Source organism: Ochotona princeps, chromosome 1 (genome assembly GCF_030435755.1).
Source record: "Ochotona princeps isolate mOchPri1 chromosome 1, mOchPri1.hap1, whole genome shotgun sequence".
NCBI lineage: Eukaryota > Metazoa > Chordata > Mammalia > Lagomorpha > Ochotonidae > Ochotona > Ochotona princeps.
In genome coordinates, this window is record NC_080832.1 from 120,486,507 (window position 1) to 120,507,204 (window position 20,698).

The window sequence follows — 20,698 nt, forward strand, 5'->3', positions numbered from 1 at the left end:
CAGGAGTCTGCCAGGGTGGCTGGCCAAGGTGTGGAGAAGATAGCAGATGCCAAGGACAGCAGCAGGAAGGAGGGCAGAGAAGGAAGGAGCCAACAGACAGTTCCCCTCCACTCGTCTCAGTTTGGAGCTAGCCCTGCAATGAACGACGGATTAACTGGACAAAAACCAGTGCACGTTTGTTAACCTATACCTCTCTTACAGCCAGCTCTCTATATCTATGGGTTCTACACATGTGAATTCAACTGGCCAAGACTGAAGTTAGTTTTTAAAAAGCCTTTGTGCCTTTCACTGAATATGTACAAGTTCTGCCCCTGGTCATCATTCCCTAAATAACACAGTACAGCAGGTAGTTACACAGCGATTGCCCTGGGTGAGGCATTACGAGTTATCTACAGATGGGTCAAAGTAGACAGGAGGCTGTGCGTAGGTTCCATGCAAATACTACATCATTTCGTATAAGGGACTGGGAATCCACAGGAGATCGTGTTCACTTGCATTCTGGTACCAATCCCCATGGATACCATAGGGCAAGCATGTGGACATGGCAAAGACCCATGGAAATGGGCCTAGGATTCTAGCTTGTATAGCTCTTCAACTGAAATAAACGAGGGGTGGGGTAGGGCAGAAGGTAGCCAGAAAAATGGTGAGCAAAAGTAGGGTTTGCTGAAGATTCAAATGGGTGCCTGGGTCCTTGGCAGAATCTTGGTAAACTTAAACTCTCTTCTGAGTACAGGGCAGAGACAACCTTACAAATCGAGCTTTCCGTCCCAGATGTAAATTCCCCTTACAAAGTGGGAACCCTTGCTTGTTTTTAGGGCTTCTCCAAAATACTCGTTTCTAAATCATCCTTATGCCAGGGAGACATAATTGCAGTGGCCCATTCCACGCTGGCAAATTTTGGTTCCCGGCAGTTCCAAAAAGAAAGAAGTGAGGAAAAGGCACACACTGCTGAGGCCACCGTGAGATCAGAGAAGCGTCCATCCCATTTTCCCAGAAAGCAGCTGTTGGAGTCGGCCAGGTCAAATGGCTGTATTTGCTGTGGCCGATGTGGTTTGGGGATCACTCCCTCTGCTTTTGCCTGTACTTGGATTCAGAGCATGGGTAGAGAGAAGCTTGCTGTGGAAGAGAAGCTGTGCAGCATGTGGGAAGAACCTGGCCCATGACTTAGGATCCCTGGGGTCTAGAAGTACCTGTTGTGTAGGTCGTTGTGAGTGGGAAGTCAGTCAGTTGCAAGCCCTAGGAAGGGTGTGATAGGAAAAGCATTTGTGAGGGCTGGGGGTTTGAGGAGAGGAGAGAAGACAAGGGGAGGCCGGCAGGCAGCAACAGCCCATAGGGACAGAAACTGCTTTGGCTTCGACTCAGAGCTGGTCAAAACGACTCCCTGGGTGCTGCCACATGGTACTCACAGCCCCGGCCAATCAGAAGCAGGCCTTCTCTGGCAACATCCCTCGGGCCCCTCCCAAGTGTCCTCCGGTGCCTCTAGCTAGAGTATGCTCAATGTGAACAACTTGTACCTTGCTTCCCCAAATTTTGCTTATTAAAAAGTGTTCTTTGTCATGGTCTGGTGAACATGTTGACAAATGCCGTGCAGCCCTGTTGTGGATTGCTGGGTTGGCCCATTCCAAGACTGGTGCTTTCTGGCTATCACCTATAATGGCTCAATAAACCCTCTTATTTCAGAGATCTCTCTGCCTCAAGAGTTTTGGCTTAAAAAGAGCTAGGCATAGTTTTATCTGGCATGTACGTGTCTGTTGAAATAAATACATTTATTTATAAATAATAAGCTGTTGGATCTGTTGCTAAGTATCCGTCTAGCCTTGAACACCTTGATTAGCCTTTCTGGAGCTCTGTTGATTGTTTGATCTGTAAAGATCACATCTGCTGACTCTCAGGACGGAGTTGGTGCACTGCCAGATGAGGAGGTCCTGAGGCATCGAGACAACCTCCTCTGTCGCCTCCGCAGGCAGCCCGGAGGGGCAGAAGACCATAGGGAAGGACTCGGCGGCAAACCCGGCTCATACTTCCAAGCACGGCCTCTCTGTGTAAGGTTTACACAGCTGAAATGAAGGTCCGGTCAGGGCAAGCCAATAGAACCGCAGTATGAATACCCCAGTGAAATCCTGGTTCTGGAGAAGGCAAAGGAGTGGCATTCTGAAAGCTGACTTTGCAGACAGGGGCGTTGATGGGAGCCGACGTCCCTGCTGCTTCAGTAAATTTGCCTTTCATATTGAAACTGATGGGAAAGTCACAAAAGCGAGACCTTCGTGGTCATTCGCGAGGTTGCCATCAGAGCTCAGTGTCGTGGGACTAAACGGTGTGGGAACACTTGTGACTGAACGCAGTCTTGTTATAACTAAAGCAGCTCCCAGCAGGGAGTCAGTGCAGAAAGGTGGGTAGCAGAAGAGAACCTAGACGCCATCCCCGCTGTCTGCTTGTCACCCAACACGACAGTAGACAATCGTTATTTTCCTCAGGCAGAGGTCCTCCTCTCCCCTCCCCTCCCCCCATGCAAGAGAGGAACAAAGTGCATATGAATGACTATTAGCAAAGTATACGGCATTTCATTTTATGCACACTGAAAGAGATGTTTTCTAGGCTAGTGACTGGACATCGCTATGCAGCTAATGCCATATGGTGTTATTTCCAATTCACTTTCAGTGAAGGAGCTCACAGTGTCTGCTGGAGAGAACCGGGTGGTAACTTTACCCAACACCGAAGTTGAACTGAAGGCCTTTGTTGTGCCCACTCCCCCTGCAGGTGAGGGTTTGACCTTGCTCTTTGGGGTGTTCTTGCAACACAGTTCTTTCCACAGCGCGTGTGACACAGCTTTGGTGAGTGTAAGGATCACAGTTTACTGAAGTGGATTGACTTGAAGTAACAGCCAAGGCAATTGGATACAGTAATAGCATTTCATTGGCTGGATGGAAACTCCGACATTTCTGCGGATGTAGCAGATAGCTGCGTTAAAGCAGGACGCTGACCTGGAGGATCTGCAGAACCTGGGAGGAGGGAGGCGGCGCACACCCCTTGGGCGGCCCCTGGAGACCGCCCAGTGGGCAACGCGGCCCTCAAGTTGCTGGGAACCCTCATGTCAGACGCCCTTTCTTCTGCTGTTCAGGGCTCACTGTTTAGTGAATCTTAGCCCTAGCCCCAGGATAACCCCAGGAACTGTCAAATGCATCGTCCTTGAAGTAGAAGCATTCTTTTATAATATTTATTATTACTAATGTTGTTAAATAATATATTTAGTATATAAATATATATAAATAATATATAAATATATATAATATATATTTTGTTTGAAAGGCAAAGTTAAGAGAGAGAGAAGGAGAGACAGAGAGAGATAGAGGTTTTCCATCTGTGGGTTTATTCCCCAAATAGCTACAATGGCAGGAGCTGGGCCAGTCTGAAGCTAGGAGCCAGGAACTTCCTCTGGCTCTCCCACTTGGGCCGTCCTCTGTTGCGTTCTCAGTCTACAAGCAGGGAGCTGGATTAGAAGTGGTGCAGCCGAGACACAAAACAGCACCCATAAGGGATATAAGCACCGCAGGTAGAGGCTTAGGCTACCGTATGATGGTGTCGGCCCCAGGTAGACTCATTCTAATGGTGGTTGACTGTCTCTCATTCATGCTAGTTTCTTTATTCAGAAATAGGAAAGTTTTGCATTTGTGTTTTGATCCTCTGAGGTGAAAGACCTCATAATTCACTCTTCTTTGAAAGTTGAGAAACTGGATGTTAAGGCCATTTCTCTCTACGTCAATACGTGTTGTCAGTCCTGCAGCAGACTGCAAGAGTGGAAATCTTCTCTTTCATTACAAGGAGTGAGAATATCATGGATTACAATATGATACATTGGTAGTGTGGCCAGCACCCTCACAGGAGAGTCATGAAATGCTAATAACGAGCTTAGGGAGAGCTTTTTTTTTTTTTTTTTTAATTTGTATATTTTCCAAACTTCCTATAGCTACATAAAAGTACAAATATGTATTTTAAAATAAAAAGAAACTTTACATCAAAAATGCATGTGGTCAGGTATTGGCGTAGGGGCTGAGCTACTGCTTGGGGTCCGTATCCAATGTCAAAGGTCCTGGGTTCGAGATCCAGCTCTGTCCTGCTGCCCGCTTCCTACAAATGTATATTCTCGGAGGTGCAGGTGATGATTCAAGTACCTGGCCTCTGCCACTCGTGTGGGGAAGCCTGGCTGACTGGGCTCCTGGCTTTGGTCTGGCTCATCCCTAGTTGTTGCAGGCATTTGGGGGAGTAAAGTAGCAGGCAGATCTCTCTGTGTGTATGTATGTGTATTTCTGTGTGCATTTGTGTGTGTGCATGTACACAGCTCTGTCTTTGTGTGTCTGTTGCTTTCAGTTATTTAAAATAACTGGAACCTTGTTATTTCTTAGTGGATGAAATTTGAAAGCTGAGTTTAGTGTATCTCAGCGTAACGAGAAGATATGCAAGCATTATGTCTGCTGTTTTTCCACCTACTCATATCTTTGCTTTGCTCTCAGAAACGACTTACAACTATGAATGGAGTTTCATAAGCCACCCTGCAGACTACCAAGGGGAGATAAAACAAAGACACTTGCAAACTCTTCATCTCTCTCACGTAAGTAACTGGGGATGAGCTGTCAGTGACAGTGTGGACCAGCATGGATTAAATACCATCTTTGCTGTCAAAGTAGCAATCTGTCTTCTGGCTAAGATTAAAAGGAGGATAGAAATGAATCAACGTTTGGCCATGTCGCTAGGTGGGCAGGTGGGTAGTGGGAGCTCACTGGGTGCTTTCTCTGAATGACTTTCCAGAGCAGCTCTGGGACAAGGTGCTGGTTTCCCAGCGATCCTTGTAGTAAAGCTAAAACCTGTTCTAATGCCTACTCTCCTTGCAGTGTGAGGACATCTAGCTTATCTTTGCTTCTCAGGCAGGCATATTTCTAAGAGTTGCCTGTCATTCTGCTGCAGTGTACAGATTGCTTTAACTGTCAGTTACTCATCAACAGACACATAGGATGAGCAAACTGAGTTATTTACTAGAGGTCTGATCTGCCAGATGATTTTTCTGTCTTCCTTTCCTGAGATTGTATAGCTAATGGTGCAATATGACCACGCATCACCCTGATGTTACAGTGCAACCTGAGTATGCAACATCCTTGTATTATTCTCCCCTGTGGCCCTGAATCATTCCCATGTTATTGTGCTGTATAAGTTGTACATATGCCCATGGCATTGAACCTCAGTTCCCAAACTGTGATGTACAGTCAGTGTCAGCCAGTTTACCAGAGATAAATGTTAAAGAATGCAGAGAATCAAGATGGCGGAAAAGGGTTAGGACACACGATAAAAGGGAATGTCATGGCACTCGGTAACTGGCTAGACTGCTGCGCCTCATGGACTGTCCACAGCAGCCCCATGGTCTAGGAAATGCACAGGCTTTGTCTCTGTTCCCACATGGGGCACAGCCTCTGCACCTGCTGGCATGTGTTTTGAACTAAGGCAAAGGGGTCTTCTCACAGAGCTCCCAGCAAGTAAGTATGACGCATCTCCACTTGGGCATTTTAATGAATCACATGGTTGCCTCTGTGGTTGTTGGGGTATTGCTGCAGTCAGGCTGGTGTGGCCAGCAAGGCCAGCTCTGCTGCCCAACCAGCTTTGGATATAGGTCCAGCACCCGTGGATGAATTCTAGGGTGCTGCTCCAGGCACATAATTCTCAATCATTCACTAAAAGAAAATCTGGACTATTTTGTAACAGAGGAAATGGAAAATATCCCATCTTCCTATTTTGTATCCCACCTCCTCAGAATCAGAATTCCTAACACAGCAGAAGCAAACATGGCACTCGCCACTGCTCTGGGGACCAGAGATGGTGCTAGTGAGTAGTTAGAGACAGGTGTGCTCTGCAGGGATCCTCTGAGGCCATGCAGATAACTCTCAGCTCTTTCAAGTGTCACAAGCCCTGCTGAGTTAATGCTTACCACTCAAAATTGCAAAGCACCTAACAGAAATACCAACAATCAAGTGAATATGTTTTCATTGGATCTCTGATATCTCAGGGAGTTGGCATTTTGTCTAACAGACAAGATGCTGGTTAAGACTTATGAGCCATCCTGAAGTCCTAGGGTTGAATCCTGGCTTTGCCCATACATATTAACCCTGAATGTAAATGGCGTATGCTCATGTTTTTGGATTAGAAAAAACCAAACCCATCTAAATTTTCAGTGACTCATAGATCATACAGTAGCATCATTTTCTTCAAGATGGTTCTTGATTTTCGTTTTCATTTCTTTTTTTTTTAAAGATTTATTTATTTTATTACAAAGTCAGATATACAGAGAGAGGAGGAGAGACAGAGAGGAAGATCTTCCGTCCGATCATTCACTCCCCAAGTAAGCCGCAACGGCTGGTACGCGCCATTCCAAAACCGGGAACCTGGAACCTCTTCCGGGTCTCCCACGCGGGTGCAGTGTCCCAAAGCATTGGGCCGTCCTCGATTGCTTTCCCAGGCCACAAGCAGGGAGCTGGATGGGAAGTGGAGCTGCCGGGATTAGAACCGGCGCCCATATGGGATCCCGGGGCGTTCAAGGCGAGGACTTAGCCACTAGGCCACACCGCCGGGCCCATTCTTTTTCATTTCTTAAGTGACACATTAGTCATTCAGTAGCATGTTATTTAATTTCATGGTGTTGTCAATTTCTTTTTTTTTCCTGTTGTTGATTTTGTTTTATGGCCTTTCATTTAAGGGGGTGCATAGTAGCTGTATAATGGAGACTGTCATATCTAGGAACAAGTTATTTAACTTCATGGCATTGTTAATTTTCATTTTTCTTCCTAATGTTGATTTTGTATTGTGGCGCTTCTTGAAGGGGATGTACAGGAACTGTGAAATGGAGACTAACATATCCAGATGTGAGGATATAATGTAGTATGCATCTCTACTTTCAGACAAAGATGGGCTTACGATGAAAGTGTTTACCATATCTTGACAATAGGATGCTGGACTCTCTGCCATTGTCTGTGCCCACAACGATGGACTTATGACTATGTGTTTAGAACTATACTATAATAATGATACAGGGGAACTCAAGGGGAGGATTGGTTAGGGGATAAGGGAAATCCTAGGTGCCTATGAAACTATCATAAAATGATAACAATAATAATAAATAAAAAAGATAATAACAAATAAAAAGGATTAAAAAGCACAAAAAATGTTAAATAATGCTGGATGTTAGGGTTGGCATTGTGGTGTAGTGGGGTTAGGCTGCTGCCTCTAACACTGGCCTCTCTTATGGGTACTGATTAGAGTCTCAGCTGTTCTGCTTATGATCCAGTTCCCTGCTGATGTGCCTGGAAAAGCAATAGAATGTGATCAAGGCACTTAGGGTCCTGGCATCCACGTAAGAGAAGCTGATGGAGTTCTTGACTTCAGGCTTTGGCTTGGCCCAGCCCTGGCCATTTAGAGAGAAGCATGGTCTCTCTCTCTCTCTCCTTTCCTCTTGTCCTCCCTTACCAGCCCCTCTCCTCCTCCCTCTCACTCTCTGTAACTCTACTTTTTAAACAAACAAATAAACAAATAGGTGATATACAGGATTCTCAGATGTGTGTTTAGGAACTGCTGCCTCAGTTGGTCTACCTTGAGCCTCTAACTAATTCAAAGACTTGTCTTTGATCCAGAGACCAAACATGTGGCAGCAGCCTCTTCACTTTCACTTCTTTCATTGATTTGAAAGACAGAGTGAGACAGAGAGCTTTCCCTCTGCCGGTTCACCCTCCAGATGGCTGTGATAGCCAGGACCAAGCTAGGTTCAAGCTGGGGGCCAGGAACTAACTCCCAGGCTCCCACGTGGATGGCAGGGATCCAGGACCCCAAGCCGTCACCTCTGCACACATCAGCAGGAGGCTGGACTTGAACCCATTCACTCTAGGATGGGGCACAGGTGTCCTTGGTGGCCTCCTCAGCACTACAGTGTGGCAGACTCATTTCAGACCCAAAGGGAATGGTCCCTTGGGTCATTTTCTGTGCCAGGCTTGGGAGCACGTCACAGGGGACATCACTGCCTTTCTGAGGCAGCACACTTGTCTCTTGCATGTTTACCTGTGTCACTTTTGTTCACATTGCAGTTGTCAGTGGGATTTTACACCTTCAGAGTGGCTGTTTCTAGTGAAAATGCCTTTGGAGAAGGATTTGTCAATGTCACCGTGAGGCCAGGTATGTCTGTATGGGAAAAGGGCTCTTGTTACACTGATTAGCTCCAGTTTTGGGTGCTTGGATGACATATGATATGTTATTTTATTTTTACATTTGGCTCTGTTGAGAAGATATGCAAGCATTATGTCTTTGCTTGTTTTCCAAATACCTCGCAGTACTCACCTGTCACTACCATTTGTGGTGACAGGTTCATGGCCAGCTGTTCTTGAGTGCTGATGCATTGTCATAAAGTGTGGCCCTTTCTGATGCAACTCTGTTATCAGCTCTCCTACCTTCTCCCCTCATGACTTGGGTTTACCCAAGGTGCAGTGGTTTTCACTGAGCAACAAAAAGGGCAGAGGAAAATGTGTGCTTTGCGCTGCCAGCCTTGGATCAGTTCATTTTTGTGAGGCCAAGAAGCAGGTGGCCCTCTGGGCAGGCAAAGCCCTGACTCTGTGGGTAGCATGTGGGCAGGGCTGCCTTCGGGCTCCACCATGCCTCAATGGAACTGGGGGAGCCACCTGTGTAGCTGAACTGTCCACCCCTTCACTCCCCTTAATCTGGGAGATGCCAGCTGTCCCTCTTGCACTGCTGCCAGGTGGGTATTCCGGCTGAAGCATGGTGCAGTCAGAGATTAAATGTCCTGTTATTCCTCAAGGCTGTATGGTGAGCCATCACCCGCGTTCTGCAGTCACCCCTTGGCTCCCATGAAGGAGCCAAGGTTATGATGACACCTCTTCCCTGAGTCTGGGCTTATGTGTGTGTGAAAATATAAACCTATGGACCAGTCCCCAAAATTTACAGGGAGGCTCTCAACCTGGAAAATGTTCTGTACCATTGGAGACCTTGCTGATACATCTTTTTAAAAGAATTTTTTTTATTGTGTTTACAAACTTATTTAGGGTGGGAAGAATTGAGGACTAGGGGAAAATGAGTAAGACCACTATTTTCACACTTTCCTTATCTTCTTCCTATATCTGGGGAGGGAGTGAATTACAAGAGGAGAAGCCACACCGAACCTCCTAACCACCCCAGTGTATCCACGGCTGGGAACTGGCCACCTGATGGCTGACAAACGTGTATAGTTAGTTTTTAAGAAGCAGGGACTTTGGGTAACAACATTGTACACTTATGATGTGGGCTTAGTTCCTGTCCTTTGCTCTGTCACAGCCAAAAGAACCAACCTGCCTCCTGTGGCAGTTGTCTTGCCCCAAATGCAAGAACTCACTCTGCCTGCGACATTGGCCCACATCGATGGCAGCCGTGAGTATCTGGGCTACCTTGGGATTTTTCCCACTGGGTACCATGAGGTGCGACCGGTTCTCCTCCTCCAGGCTGGGAGGACACAGACTGAGACATGATCATCTCCCATCTCAAAGTTCTTTATTCTTTCATCACAGCTCCGTTCTGTATTCACTTCCCCTTCAGTGAAGTCTCGCTGGTCCAGACAAAAAGTTTTCTTTGACTTGGACTTAAAGTAATTCTTGAGAAAGCTCCATTTGATGTGTGGGAACATGTATGAATAGTAGTGGTAGAATCACTTCCAACAACTTCTAGCAGGCTTGCCCTCAGTGAAAGTGGGTATTGTTTTATTTGTTGACTGAGCCCAGAATTTGTTCCTTCTGGCAGAGGATGCCTGCAAGGGACCTCCACATAGCAGCAGGTGTTCATGCCATGGGGGAGGTTTGGAAACATAACTTCTGTCTGATCTGGCTCAACAGGATGTACTCAGTAAGTGTATTTCAGAGTTACAAAGAGAGAGGTAGAGACAGAGACAGAGACAGAGAGAGAAAGAGAGAGAGAGAGAGAGATACACCTACTATTCACTGCCTCACTCCCCAAATGTCCACAATGGCTGGAACTGAGCCAATCCAAAGCCAGGAGCCAGAATGTTTTCCTAGATCTCCTATGTGGGCATAGAGTCCCACCCTCCACTGCTTTCTCAGGGCACCCATAAGATATGCTGGTGCTGCTGGTGGAAGCCTTACCGGCTATGCCACAATGCCAGCCCCAGCAAGATGTTTTGGTTTCTCTAATTCAGTATGAGTTTGATGCAGTTCCAGAAAAACTATTCAGGGTTATTAATCTATCACTTAAATTGGTTCTTGCTCGGAAAGAATTAGATGAAACTGGCTTCTGTCCATGTGTAAATTTCTGCAATTCTGCATGCCACATTTTGTTGAAATTTTTATGCAGGATGTGGCTTTGCTTTGGACTGATACCTTAATAATGAATACAGCAAAAGGTGTTTTATAAATTATGAAGAGGCATCTCAGCATTTTCAGACTGTTTAGAAGCAACCTCCAAGGTATCATTGCTGTACTGAGATGACTGCAAGTAGTATTTCAGTGTGCTGCTCTTTATGGACTCTTGGTTTTAGAAAAACAACGATGCCTGTCTTCGTGCTTCTTAAATATTTAACTCCCTGAGAGAAACCTCATTCAGATGTGGTAGAAAACTAGGAGAAAAATGGGGATGATGATTTAGGGAATGTCGTTGCTTAATACTAGCTTATTTTTAAAAACTCACAGAAAAACAGAATTAAAAGATAAACAGATATGAGTGTAAAAAAATTTGAAACCCATGCTTAATTTTTTTATTATATGCTTTTTATAAGAAAGATCCCTTGTTTATATTCAGATCTAGGTGAACATATAATTTCATATAAAATGAATTGAAATATACAAGTCTGTAAGGTCTTCTGCCTTGTTCTTACATTTTCTTCTTCAGAAAGCACAGATGACAGACAGATCGTGAGTTACCACTGGGAAGAAGTGGCTGGGCCTTCCCGGGGAGAGAAGGCCTCAGGGGACTCCCCAATCTTGCGCTTGTCCCACCTTGTCCCTGGCAACTACACTTTCAGGTGAGTGGGTGGCCACCGTTTCTGTGCTTCGTACTGCTTCTGCTTACCCCAGTTCTTGGATGTGCTGCTTCCTTTCAGTCTGAGTAGGAGGCCAGGGAGGAGGCAGCTTTGGTTTCCTGGGGGCTTTGGTTGGCTGTCCTGTGGCCACGGACATCCTTGTTAATGACCATGAATCATAGATGCCTGTGTTTGCAGTCATTTGGCTTAGGCTGTCAGGAACAGTGGACAGATTTCAAGGGTTTGCCTCTTGAAGTTGTACAGAACAAAGTTTGCTTCTTCAGATTCAAAGTGAGATGGTTCTGTGACCAATCTGTTAATTGAATTGTTCGCCTCAATCTTTTTCTTCGTGTAACTTTGTAAAGTATAATTGGGAGAATGATAAGCTGTCCATATTTCAAGTATGAAATTAGGAGATTCTTAGCACGTGGATACCTGTAAAAACATCCCCGCAGTCAAGAGAGTGACCACTTCTGTCTCCACACCAAAGCTCCCTGTGCCATTTTGTGATCCGTCCATCTCTGCTGCTATGCTCACATGATCACTCACCCGTTTTCTGGTGCTTTAAGCTGATTTGCATTTTCTAGAATTTTGTATTAATGGATTTACTCTTCTTTTTTTTCTGGATTCTTTAACTCGACAGATGACTTCAAGATATATACATGCTGTTGTCTGTATCAATGTTTTGTTCCTGTTCCTGCTGAGTCCCAGTGCATCAATGGGCCACTGTTTGTTTACCCATGTAACAGGAGCATTTGGGTTGTTGACACACAGCTGCTGTGAGTGTTGTGCTGAAGTCTTCACGTGGGCACGTCTTTCATTTGTGGAATGCGAGGGAAGCCTGTCCCCAGGAGTGGAAAGCTGGGTCTTATGGGAGTTGCAGCTGAGTTGCTCAGCTCCTTCCCCCAAGCTGCTGTACCATTTGGCAGCCTCATGGCGGTGCACAGAAGTTTCCAATTAAAGTTTCTCTGTAACATTAAAGTTGTCAGCCAATCCGATGGATGGCGTGTGACTGTGGTTTAGTTCACAATTTCCCAAGTGCCTGGGGTGCTCAGCTTATTGTCAGACCTGTTAGCCTTTTGTTGCTGTAAAGCTTCTTCTAGTCAGATCTTTTGCCCATTCTAAAAACAGTGGTTTGTCACCTGTAGTTGTAAGAGTTGTACGTACACTCCTCATGCAGGCTCTTTCCTTGACCACAGGGTTTGTCGATAGTTCCTCCTAGAACGTGACTTGCCTACTTATTTTCTTCAAATGCCTTTCTAAAGCAAAGAATTTAATTTTAATGCAAGGATTTGTCAATTTTTTCTTCTTTGTTTAATGCTTCTTCTTATAAGTAACCTTTGCCTAGTCCAAAGTTACTAAGATTTTTTTTCCATGTTTTTCTAGAGTTTTATGGTTCTAGCTTGATCTGTTTTGAACTGTTTTGAACTAGTGCTTGTGTGTTGTCTAGGGTTTTTGAATGTTAAATCAATTTTGCTCTCTTGGAATAAGCCCCGTGTTTTTATATGGTATTAAATTCAAATTGCTAATATTTTGATAAGGTTTGGTATCTTATCAAAGAAATTGCCCTGTTTCTCATTGTCTCTAATGTCTTTGTCAAGGTGTGATGTGAGGATTAGTATGCTGGCCAAATAAAATATACTGAACAGCAATAATCTGCCCTGTCTTCTGAAACATTAGTACACAACTATTGCTTGAATATTTCATGGAATGTTCCAGTTAAATTGTCTGGAACTGGGGTTTTCTTTTGGGGAAAGATTTTGATGACAAATTCAGTCTTTTTAATGTGAGGTTGTTCTGATTTTTCTTTTTCTGGTTTTGATACATTGAGTAGATAATTTAAAAATATTAATTTTTATTGGAAAGGAAAGTTTACAGAGAGTAGGAGATACAAAGATGTTCTGCCCACTGGTTCACTCCCAAGTGGCCGCAACAGCAGAAGCTGAGTTGATCTGAAACTGGGAGCAGAGCCTCTTGTGGGTCTCCACATGAGTGCAGGGTCCCAAGACTTTGGGCCATCCTCTACTGCTGTCCATATAGGATCCTGGGCATACAAGGCAAGGAATTAGTCACTGAGCCATCACACTAGGTCCAATAATATGTTTTTTAAGACATTTGTTAGATCACCTGTAAATCTGATTCCTAAGCTGATGGCTGTGATCACAGGGGCAAGGGCCATGCCACTGTTTGTGTTTATGGCACCAGCAAAAGACTGATCTATTTGAAAATACATATTTGTTGTTGTGTTGAAGAGATGAAACTGACAAAAAATTAAAATCCATAAGCTATAGTTTCCGCTGATTTTTGTTGGTGACATGTGTCTCTTCCAGACAACAAATGGATAGGTGTTTTTAATCCAGTGTACTAATCTATGACGTTTGATTGAGCTTAAGCCATTTACATTCAGGGTTAATATGTATGGGTGGTACTTTGGTCCTGTCATTTTAGGAATGGGTTGTTCATTGATTCAGTCTTCTGTTGTCATTTTGCTGGGATGTTCTTCCCAGTGGCCTTCGGTATGGTTGGGTGCTATTCCTCTTCTCTGTCAAGAGAACATCTTGAAGTATCATTTGTTGGGCAGGTTTGGAAGAGGCGTATTCTTTGAACTTTTCTTTACTGTGGAAGAATTTTATTTCCTTTTCAAAGACAAAAGAAAGCTTTGCTGGATATGTTACCCTGGGCTGACAATTTTTTGCTTTTAGAATCTGGAGTATGTCACTCCATTCTCTTCTGGCCTGTAGAGTTTCCTGTGAGAGGTCTCCTGTGAGTTTAATTGGCTTTCCTTTGCATGTCAATTGATTTTTCTCACGTGCACATTTAAGGATCTTTTCCTTATGTTCGACTGAAGAGAGCTTGATGATCATGTGTCTTGGTGAAGATGGCTTTTGATCAAGCCTGTTGGGAGTTCTGTGCCTCTCCTGTATTTTGTTTCCCAATTCTTTCTCTAGATTAGGGAAAGTTTCCCTTATTATTTCATGAAATATATTTGTAAAACCAGCTTCTCTTTCTGCACCTTCTGGGACTCCCATATTTCTTCTATTAGGCTTCTTAATAGTGTCTTTCAATTCTTGAATACTTTTTTTGGCCTGATCCAGCTCTGCTTCCAGCTTTTTGTTTGTTTGTTTCTTCCCCCTGGTGACAGGCAATATCTTCTAATCCTGAGATTCTTTCTTCTGCTTGCTTCATTCTATTTTGGAGTCTCTCCACTGTACTTTTAATTTGCTCTACTGTGTGCTTAATTTCTGATGTATCAGCCTTGATTTGCTTTATTGCTGCTATTTCCTGTGTAACATATTCCTTAAATTCTTTGAACTCTTGCATGTGCTTCTCATTGTTGGTCAGAAGCTTTATAATGAGTTTTCTGAATTCTGTGTCCCTCATTTTCTTGATGTCTTCCTCAGTGAACTCTGAGGTTGGCATAGGGTTTTACTCCTTTGCTGGGAAGTCTTCAGTAATATTCATTGTGCCTGTGTGTCTTCTTTTGCTCTTGGTCATTGTACTTCTGGTCATCAGATTCTTCTCCTTAGGGCAGGTTTCTAAGCTGTGTCACTCACAGGTCTACAGTCTGATTTTACTTATTGCAGTTGGTACCCAACTCTGCTTGCAGCCACTTGTTCCACTCCCTCCAGTGAGTTCCAGGTCTGGGTTCTTATGTTAGATTTCCAGCTTGGTCTCCAGAGCCCCAGCTCCTGGCTCACCAGTCTCCACCTCCTGTGATATCATGCTGAGGTTGCACTGTTGTCTCTGCAACTTTCCTCACACTTCCGGTTGGAGCAGGTCCCAGGATGAGGGAGTCACCAGGTGTCCTTTATAGTTAGGTTGTTGATTTTGCTGGTCTTGCTGGAACCTGTTGGCTGTTAGAGCTGGTGCCACATGGACCTATTTTGACCCATGTGATGCCATAGTCAATATTATTTTCCTGTGGGCCCAGTGCAATTCACTGAACTCAGTGAGTTCTTGCGACCTCAGCACATGCACAGTTAACTATTGTCTCTTGCAGTCCTATAGCTTTTGCCACACTGTTCAAAGTGGCGCCTGATGTGCCCCTCCTAGAGTTCTTGATCTGCTGGCCATCAGGTCTGAGGACTACCCAGACCTGTCTTGGGTGGAACCTGTAGCATGCCACATTGCTGCAGTTCACTGAGTCAGAAATGAGTTCACTCCCAGCTCAGCATACGCTCAGTCCTTTCCCTTGCCTTTGTCTCCTTACACAAAATGGCACCTGATTTGTCTCTAGGGGGCTGACTGAGCTGTGAAAGTCACCTTGTTCTCACACTGCCCGTCTGGGATCTGCTGCTCTGTCTCTGCTCCTGGTCAAATCAAACAGACCAGCAGGACGGACAGTTCTTTGTCTGGGTTCACCTCCCAAGCTCCCAGTGAAAGTCCCTTCCCACCTGGTTGCTGGTGGAGTTCTGGCTGCTGGTGGAGTTCAGATCACCATTAGCTGAATGCCACTGGAGTATCAGTCACTGCAACACCACACCATTGTTTTCACTGCTTTCCTGTGTCTGTCAGTCTCCAGGTACCTCTGTTGTTGTTCTGTCCTCTCCTATTTCCTGGAATGTGTCCTCTCTGCTTCATCCTGATAAAATGTTTCTCTGTTGTTTAAACATGTCCTTACCCTTTTCCACCATCTTGATTCTACCTTATTTTTGTTTTTTTCTTATGCTATTAACTCCTGTGAAAAATTCACAATTTTCTGCAGATAGTCACTGCAAAATCTTTTTTTTTAAGATTTATTTTTATTACAAAGTCAGATATACAGAGAGGAGGAGGAGAGACAGAGAGGAAGATCTTCCATCCGATCATTCATTCCCCAAGTGAGCCGCAACGGCTGGTGCGCGCCAATCCGAAGCCAGGAACCTGGAACCTCCTCCAGGTCTCCCAAGCAGGTGCAGGGTCCCAAGGCTTTGGGCCGTCCTCGACTGCTTTCCCAGGCCACAAGCAGGGAGCTGGATGGGAAGTGGAGCTGCCGGGATTAGAACCGGCACCCATATGGGATCCCGGGGATTTCAAGGCGAGGACTTTAGCCACTAGGCCACGCCGCCGGGCCCAGTCACTCCAAATCTTTACTACTCCGGCTGTTATCCAATGTCCAGCTCACTTTTTGCCAACACCAACGTTGGCCTTGGCCGGTTCCCCGGTCCTTGTTCATCTTGTGCTTCTGTTCCTTTCGCTGTTTCCTTGAGGTCATTTCCTTCTCATATAGGGCATTTCTTGCAAGTCTGAGTTCATTGTGGTGTAATGAAGGAATCCTAAATCATGCCAAAGCCCACTGTCTTACCACCACGGGAGGGAGTCGGAATCCAAACACAAAGATGACATCGGCATAGTCTTGTCCATTTTGGGTCGCTTCTCCCAGATTTCTGTCTTGGGCACTGTCACCTTGCGAGGGTGGAAAATATCAGTGACCATTTGTTTCCTCAGAAGGAGTCCGTTAATGATGAGCTTCCCTGTCCAGATGGTTTCTGTGTCATTCATGATGGCAGCTGACCCTCATGAAAACAGGGAGGAAAAGAGCAAAATGTTGGCTTCTTAAAGGTTAAGATGTGTAAATGTCAGCTCTTTTCTATGGCTCAACCCTGTGAGTGAGCAAATGATTACCTTGGAGTGTTAATAGTACTGTGTAGCCTGCACAAATTACCCTGAGTGCCAAAGAGCTCTAATCTAAAACCACAGGGTAATGTATGCCTTGGAGAATCTGGCTCAGAAATACATTTGAAGAAGCACTATGACCTTTGGGGTCGTGAGAGAAGCACTCAGCAGATGTGGATTTGATGGATAATTTTGTCTCGTCAATGAGTTAGCAGCAAAGCTTTAGAAAATGCATGTGCAAACACAACTTGAGCTCATTTCTGCATTCTGTACTCAACTTGCTCTCTAAAGCAACAAAAAAATGCTCTCAGAGGTGAGTCCTTAACTGAGATTTATATTTATTTCCTATGTATATATGCTATATACATAAAGTAAATTAATCTGAAACCTTGCTTAGCTTTCTGGAAAGCTGGTTGGAGATTGTAAATAACTCTTTATGTAGTGAGTTGTCATTACTTAGTCTTTGCACTCTGATTTTTGTTAATGTCATTCCTTTTTTTTTTTTTTAATTTGGAAAACCTAGATTACCTCGTAATTGAATATACTTAAAATCATTTGTAAAAAACAGTTCACTTAAAATGTTCAGTGTGTGAAAATGCTGTTCCGATTTTTTACATTATCATTTCCATGTCTGCAGAATCCATGCTACAGTCTTATTTTCTCCTGATATGGATGACTTGTGTACTATTTTTCTGTTGATCAGTCCAATGAAGGGATTTGTTATTCTGTTTCATTATATTTTTCAAACAATTTGCTAACTATAACCCAAAAATTCACCAACAGGTAGCCAGATAAAAAAATTGTGGCCTCTACATGCAGTGGATTGTTTTTCAGCTTGAAAAAGGAATGCATTCTGATGCATGCTGCAGCATCAGTGAACCCTGAGGATATCATGCTGTGTGAGATGTGCCAGAAACAAAGGGACCAATAGTGCTTGATTCCACTTGTTTAAGGGACCTCAAGTGATTAAACTCCATGAGACAGCGAGCAGTATAGTAATTACCAGGAACTGGTGGCTGGGTATGAGGAGTGAGTTTTCAGAGAGGCAGACTTTGTAAAAAAAAGATTTCTTTATTTTTATTGGAAAGTCAGATACAAAGAGAGGAAGAAAGAAAAAGAAGAAGATCTTTCGTCTGCTGATTCATTCCCCCAAGAAACTGCAACGGCTGGAGCTGAGCCAATCCGAAGCCAGGAGCCAGAAACTTCCTCCAGGTATCCCACATGGATGCAGGCTTTGGGCCATCCTTAACTGCTTTCCCAGGCCACAAGCAGGGAGCTGGATGGGAAGCAGGGCTGCCGGGATTAGAACCGGTGCCCATATGGGATCCTGGCGAGTTCAAGGCAAGAACTTTAGCGGCTAGGCCACCACTCCAGAACCAGGGGTGCAGACTTTTATTTGGGATGATTAAAAAACTTCTGGGCCTGGTGCAATAGCTGAATGGCTAAAGTCCTTGCCTTGCATGTGCCAGTATCCCATGTGGGTACTTCGGATTGGCTCAGCTCCAGCTGTTGCAGCCACTTGGGGAGTGAAATCAGTGGATGAAAGATACCTTCCTCTCTGTCTGTCCTCCTCTCTGTATATCTGACTTTCCACTAAAAATTAAAAAAAAAATCTTAAAAAAAATAGAAAAGAAAATCCAACCAGCTCTGCAGTCTTATTGTATTTATCACGAATGGACCCCTGGGGAGCAGTAGGCTTGGTCCGGGACAGTACATTTTGGTTTTCATTTCCCCCTGTGGCTGGGACATCTCCATTGGGACCAAATGCAGGTTTCTGAGAGAAGTTGCAATGCAGGGGTGACACAAGTACTATATTGTTATGATAAGAACTGAGCATGTCTGCTGAAAAAATAAGCAGAATAAACACAAAGAAGGAAATAAGGTAACTCATACGTGCACCGTTGATGATTAGGTGTTGATGCTTAAGTTCCCCATGTGTACAAAAACTAAATACTTTGTTTTCTTACTTGAATTAAAATGTTTGGGGTGTTTTGCATGCTAAGTTCTCTATTTCCTTTCAACATTTTGAAAGTTTTATCTCCCAGGTTAAAATTCTTACCTGTCTGAAGGTACTTGGGCTTCAATTATGGTTTTGTCTAGTTTTGGTTTTCCTGTGTAGACAACCAACCACATATCCCGGCACCATTTATTATAGGATCTATTCTTGCTGTATCTCCCCTATGCCAGCTTTTCATAGATGTAGAGGTGTAGATGTGTTTTGGACTTGGATGTGTCATGAATATCCATGCCATTAAACATTCTGCACATCACATTGTATGCTTTGCTGATATGTTGTAGTCTGCTAACTTGTTCCCATTGTTCAATGCTTGGCTGAACATCCTTATAGTTCAGTTTTAGAGCACAGGTAAAAATTTCAGGATCAGAGGTATGTATGGCTTTAAGGTGTTTGACTTCTCTTGTTGCGTTACTGTCTACATTTTGTCCGTAGAGATTTGTGACAATTATCTGATAGAAAAACCTAAGGGAATTTTAGGGAAGCAATTACTAAAAATATGTCTCTAATATTTTATTTGGATGGGATAAGCTTGTATTTCCTGAAATGTACTCTAAGATGCTTTCGATCATCAATGTTTGACCCTTCCCACTGTTTCTTGAGGCAGGTGACTGCTGTTGACCCTGAAATTCTGTACGGGTCCAGCACAGTCCTGACTGTGTGCATCTCGTGGGGTGGAGTGGAAGTGACTCAGCTCACACGTGCCCTGCGCATGCACACAGGCTTTGCCTGCAGGAGCTCCTCCTTGTTCTCTTTATTCCTGCTTCTAACTACCCTCTACACCACAAGGAAGACATGATGTGTTTGTAACTATATTTCATTACCAATGGGAATCAGGTTAGAGCAGGTGAGACAGTGGTCTTCTGTGTGTATGAATCAGTTTAGTGCCGGTATGTTCTCTGTGCAGGTTGAACATTAGTTTGTATTTGAACTTGCTCCAGTCTAACACTACTTTGCCAAGAATTTGTCCTGAAAACATGATTATAGAAAGCCATTTAGAAAAGGTTTTAAAAAATAAAAGCTTTGCAGGTCAAGACATTGGAGTGATCTACCTTCTCAGGCTGCAGAAGAACTGCCATCTTAGTCTCTGTCATCGCAGAGTGGCTTCTGTGTTGACTGAGCCTGATTCTCACCTTGCGTCTCTAAGACTCATCAGAAACCTATAAAGGTTAGACTCTAACATGTGAATATATTGCGAGCCAGAAGTGAAATAAACCAACAGCAACAAAAGCAAAAACAAACAGAAAATCCCTTTTCAACTGTGGACATTTCTTAGATTCATGCTCAGATTTCTTCTAAGTATGTTCTAAGTTGTTCTGAGAAGTGTGCCATGAGCAGAATGGACTGACCTCAGGCCTGGCCTCCTCCACCATGTAATAGCTTACTCTGCTTTTTGTAGGTTGACTGTCACAGACTCGGATGGAGCCACCAACTCCACGACAGCCTTCCTGAGAGTCAGCGATGCTGTGGACAGGCCGCCAGTGGCCAATGCGGGCCCAAATCAGACCGTAACTTTGCCCCAAAACTCTGTCATTTTGAATGGGAACTGGAGCACCGATGATCATGAGATTGTCTTGTATGAGTGGTCCCTGGACCCTGGGAGTGAGAACAAGGAGGTGGTCATGCAGGCAAGTTCTCCGCTGTGCCTTCACACTTGTACCTGCTATCTGTCTATCAGCCCATCTGTCCACGTACTCACCCACTCATCCGTCTATGCATCCACTCATTTATCAACAAGGGGCTTGTGGGTGAGACCAAGAAAATGTGCTTCACAGGATTGTCTGCTATGCTGCAGTGACTATGAAAGCACCTGACCCAATCGTCTGCTTTGATCTCCCTTCCCCTCCCCCACCTAGGCGAACACAGCCACAGGGTCCTGTGTTAACTACTGTGTCTTGAGGTCTATTGGGAAGGAGTTGTATCCTGTATATGCTGGGAAATAGCTTATTAGGAGAAATCTTAGAAGTGAGACAACCCGAACTTCATTGTCGGAAAATTCTTTGCGATTCTTTTTCTCTTGGTTATACAAATTCCATGCTATCCTGCCT

At 44.4% G+C, this 20,698-nt stretch overlaps 1 protein-coding gene and 1 pseudogene across 1 annotated transcript in view; one reads left to right on the forward strand and one right to left on the reverse strand.

Annotated features, from left to right (window-relative positions):
• Nucleotides 1-20,698, forward strand: part of KIAA0319 (KIAA0319 ortholog) — a 58,616-nt gene that overhangs the window by 13,838 nt on the left and 24,080 nt on the right. Inside the window, exons 4-9 of the mRNA XM_058667383.1 lie at nt 2,659-2,757; nt 4,509-4,606; nt 8,115-8,202; nt 9,352-9,444; nt 10,912-11,044; nt 20,050-20,282. Of these exons, the coding sequence (XP_058523366.1) occupies nt 2,659-2,757; nt 4,509-4,606; nt 8,115-8,202; nt 9,352-9,444; nt 10,912-11,044; nt 20,050-20,282 (744 nt within the window). The remainder of the gene's footprint in view (nt 1-2,658; nt 2,758-4,508; nt 4,607-8,114; nt 8,203-9,351; nt 9,445-10,911; nt 11,045-20,049; nt 20,283-20,698) is intronic.
• Nucleotides 16,142-16,522, reverse strand: LOC131480938 (small ribosomal subunit protein eS24-like; annotated as a pseudogene).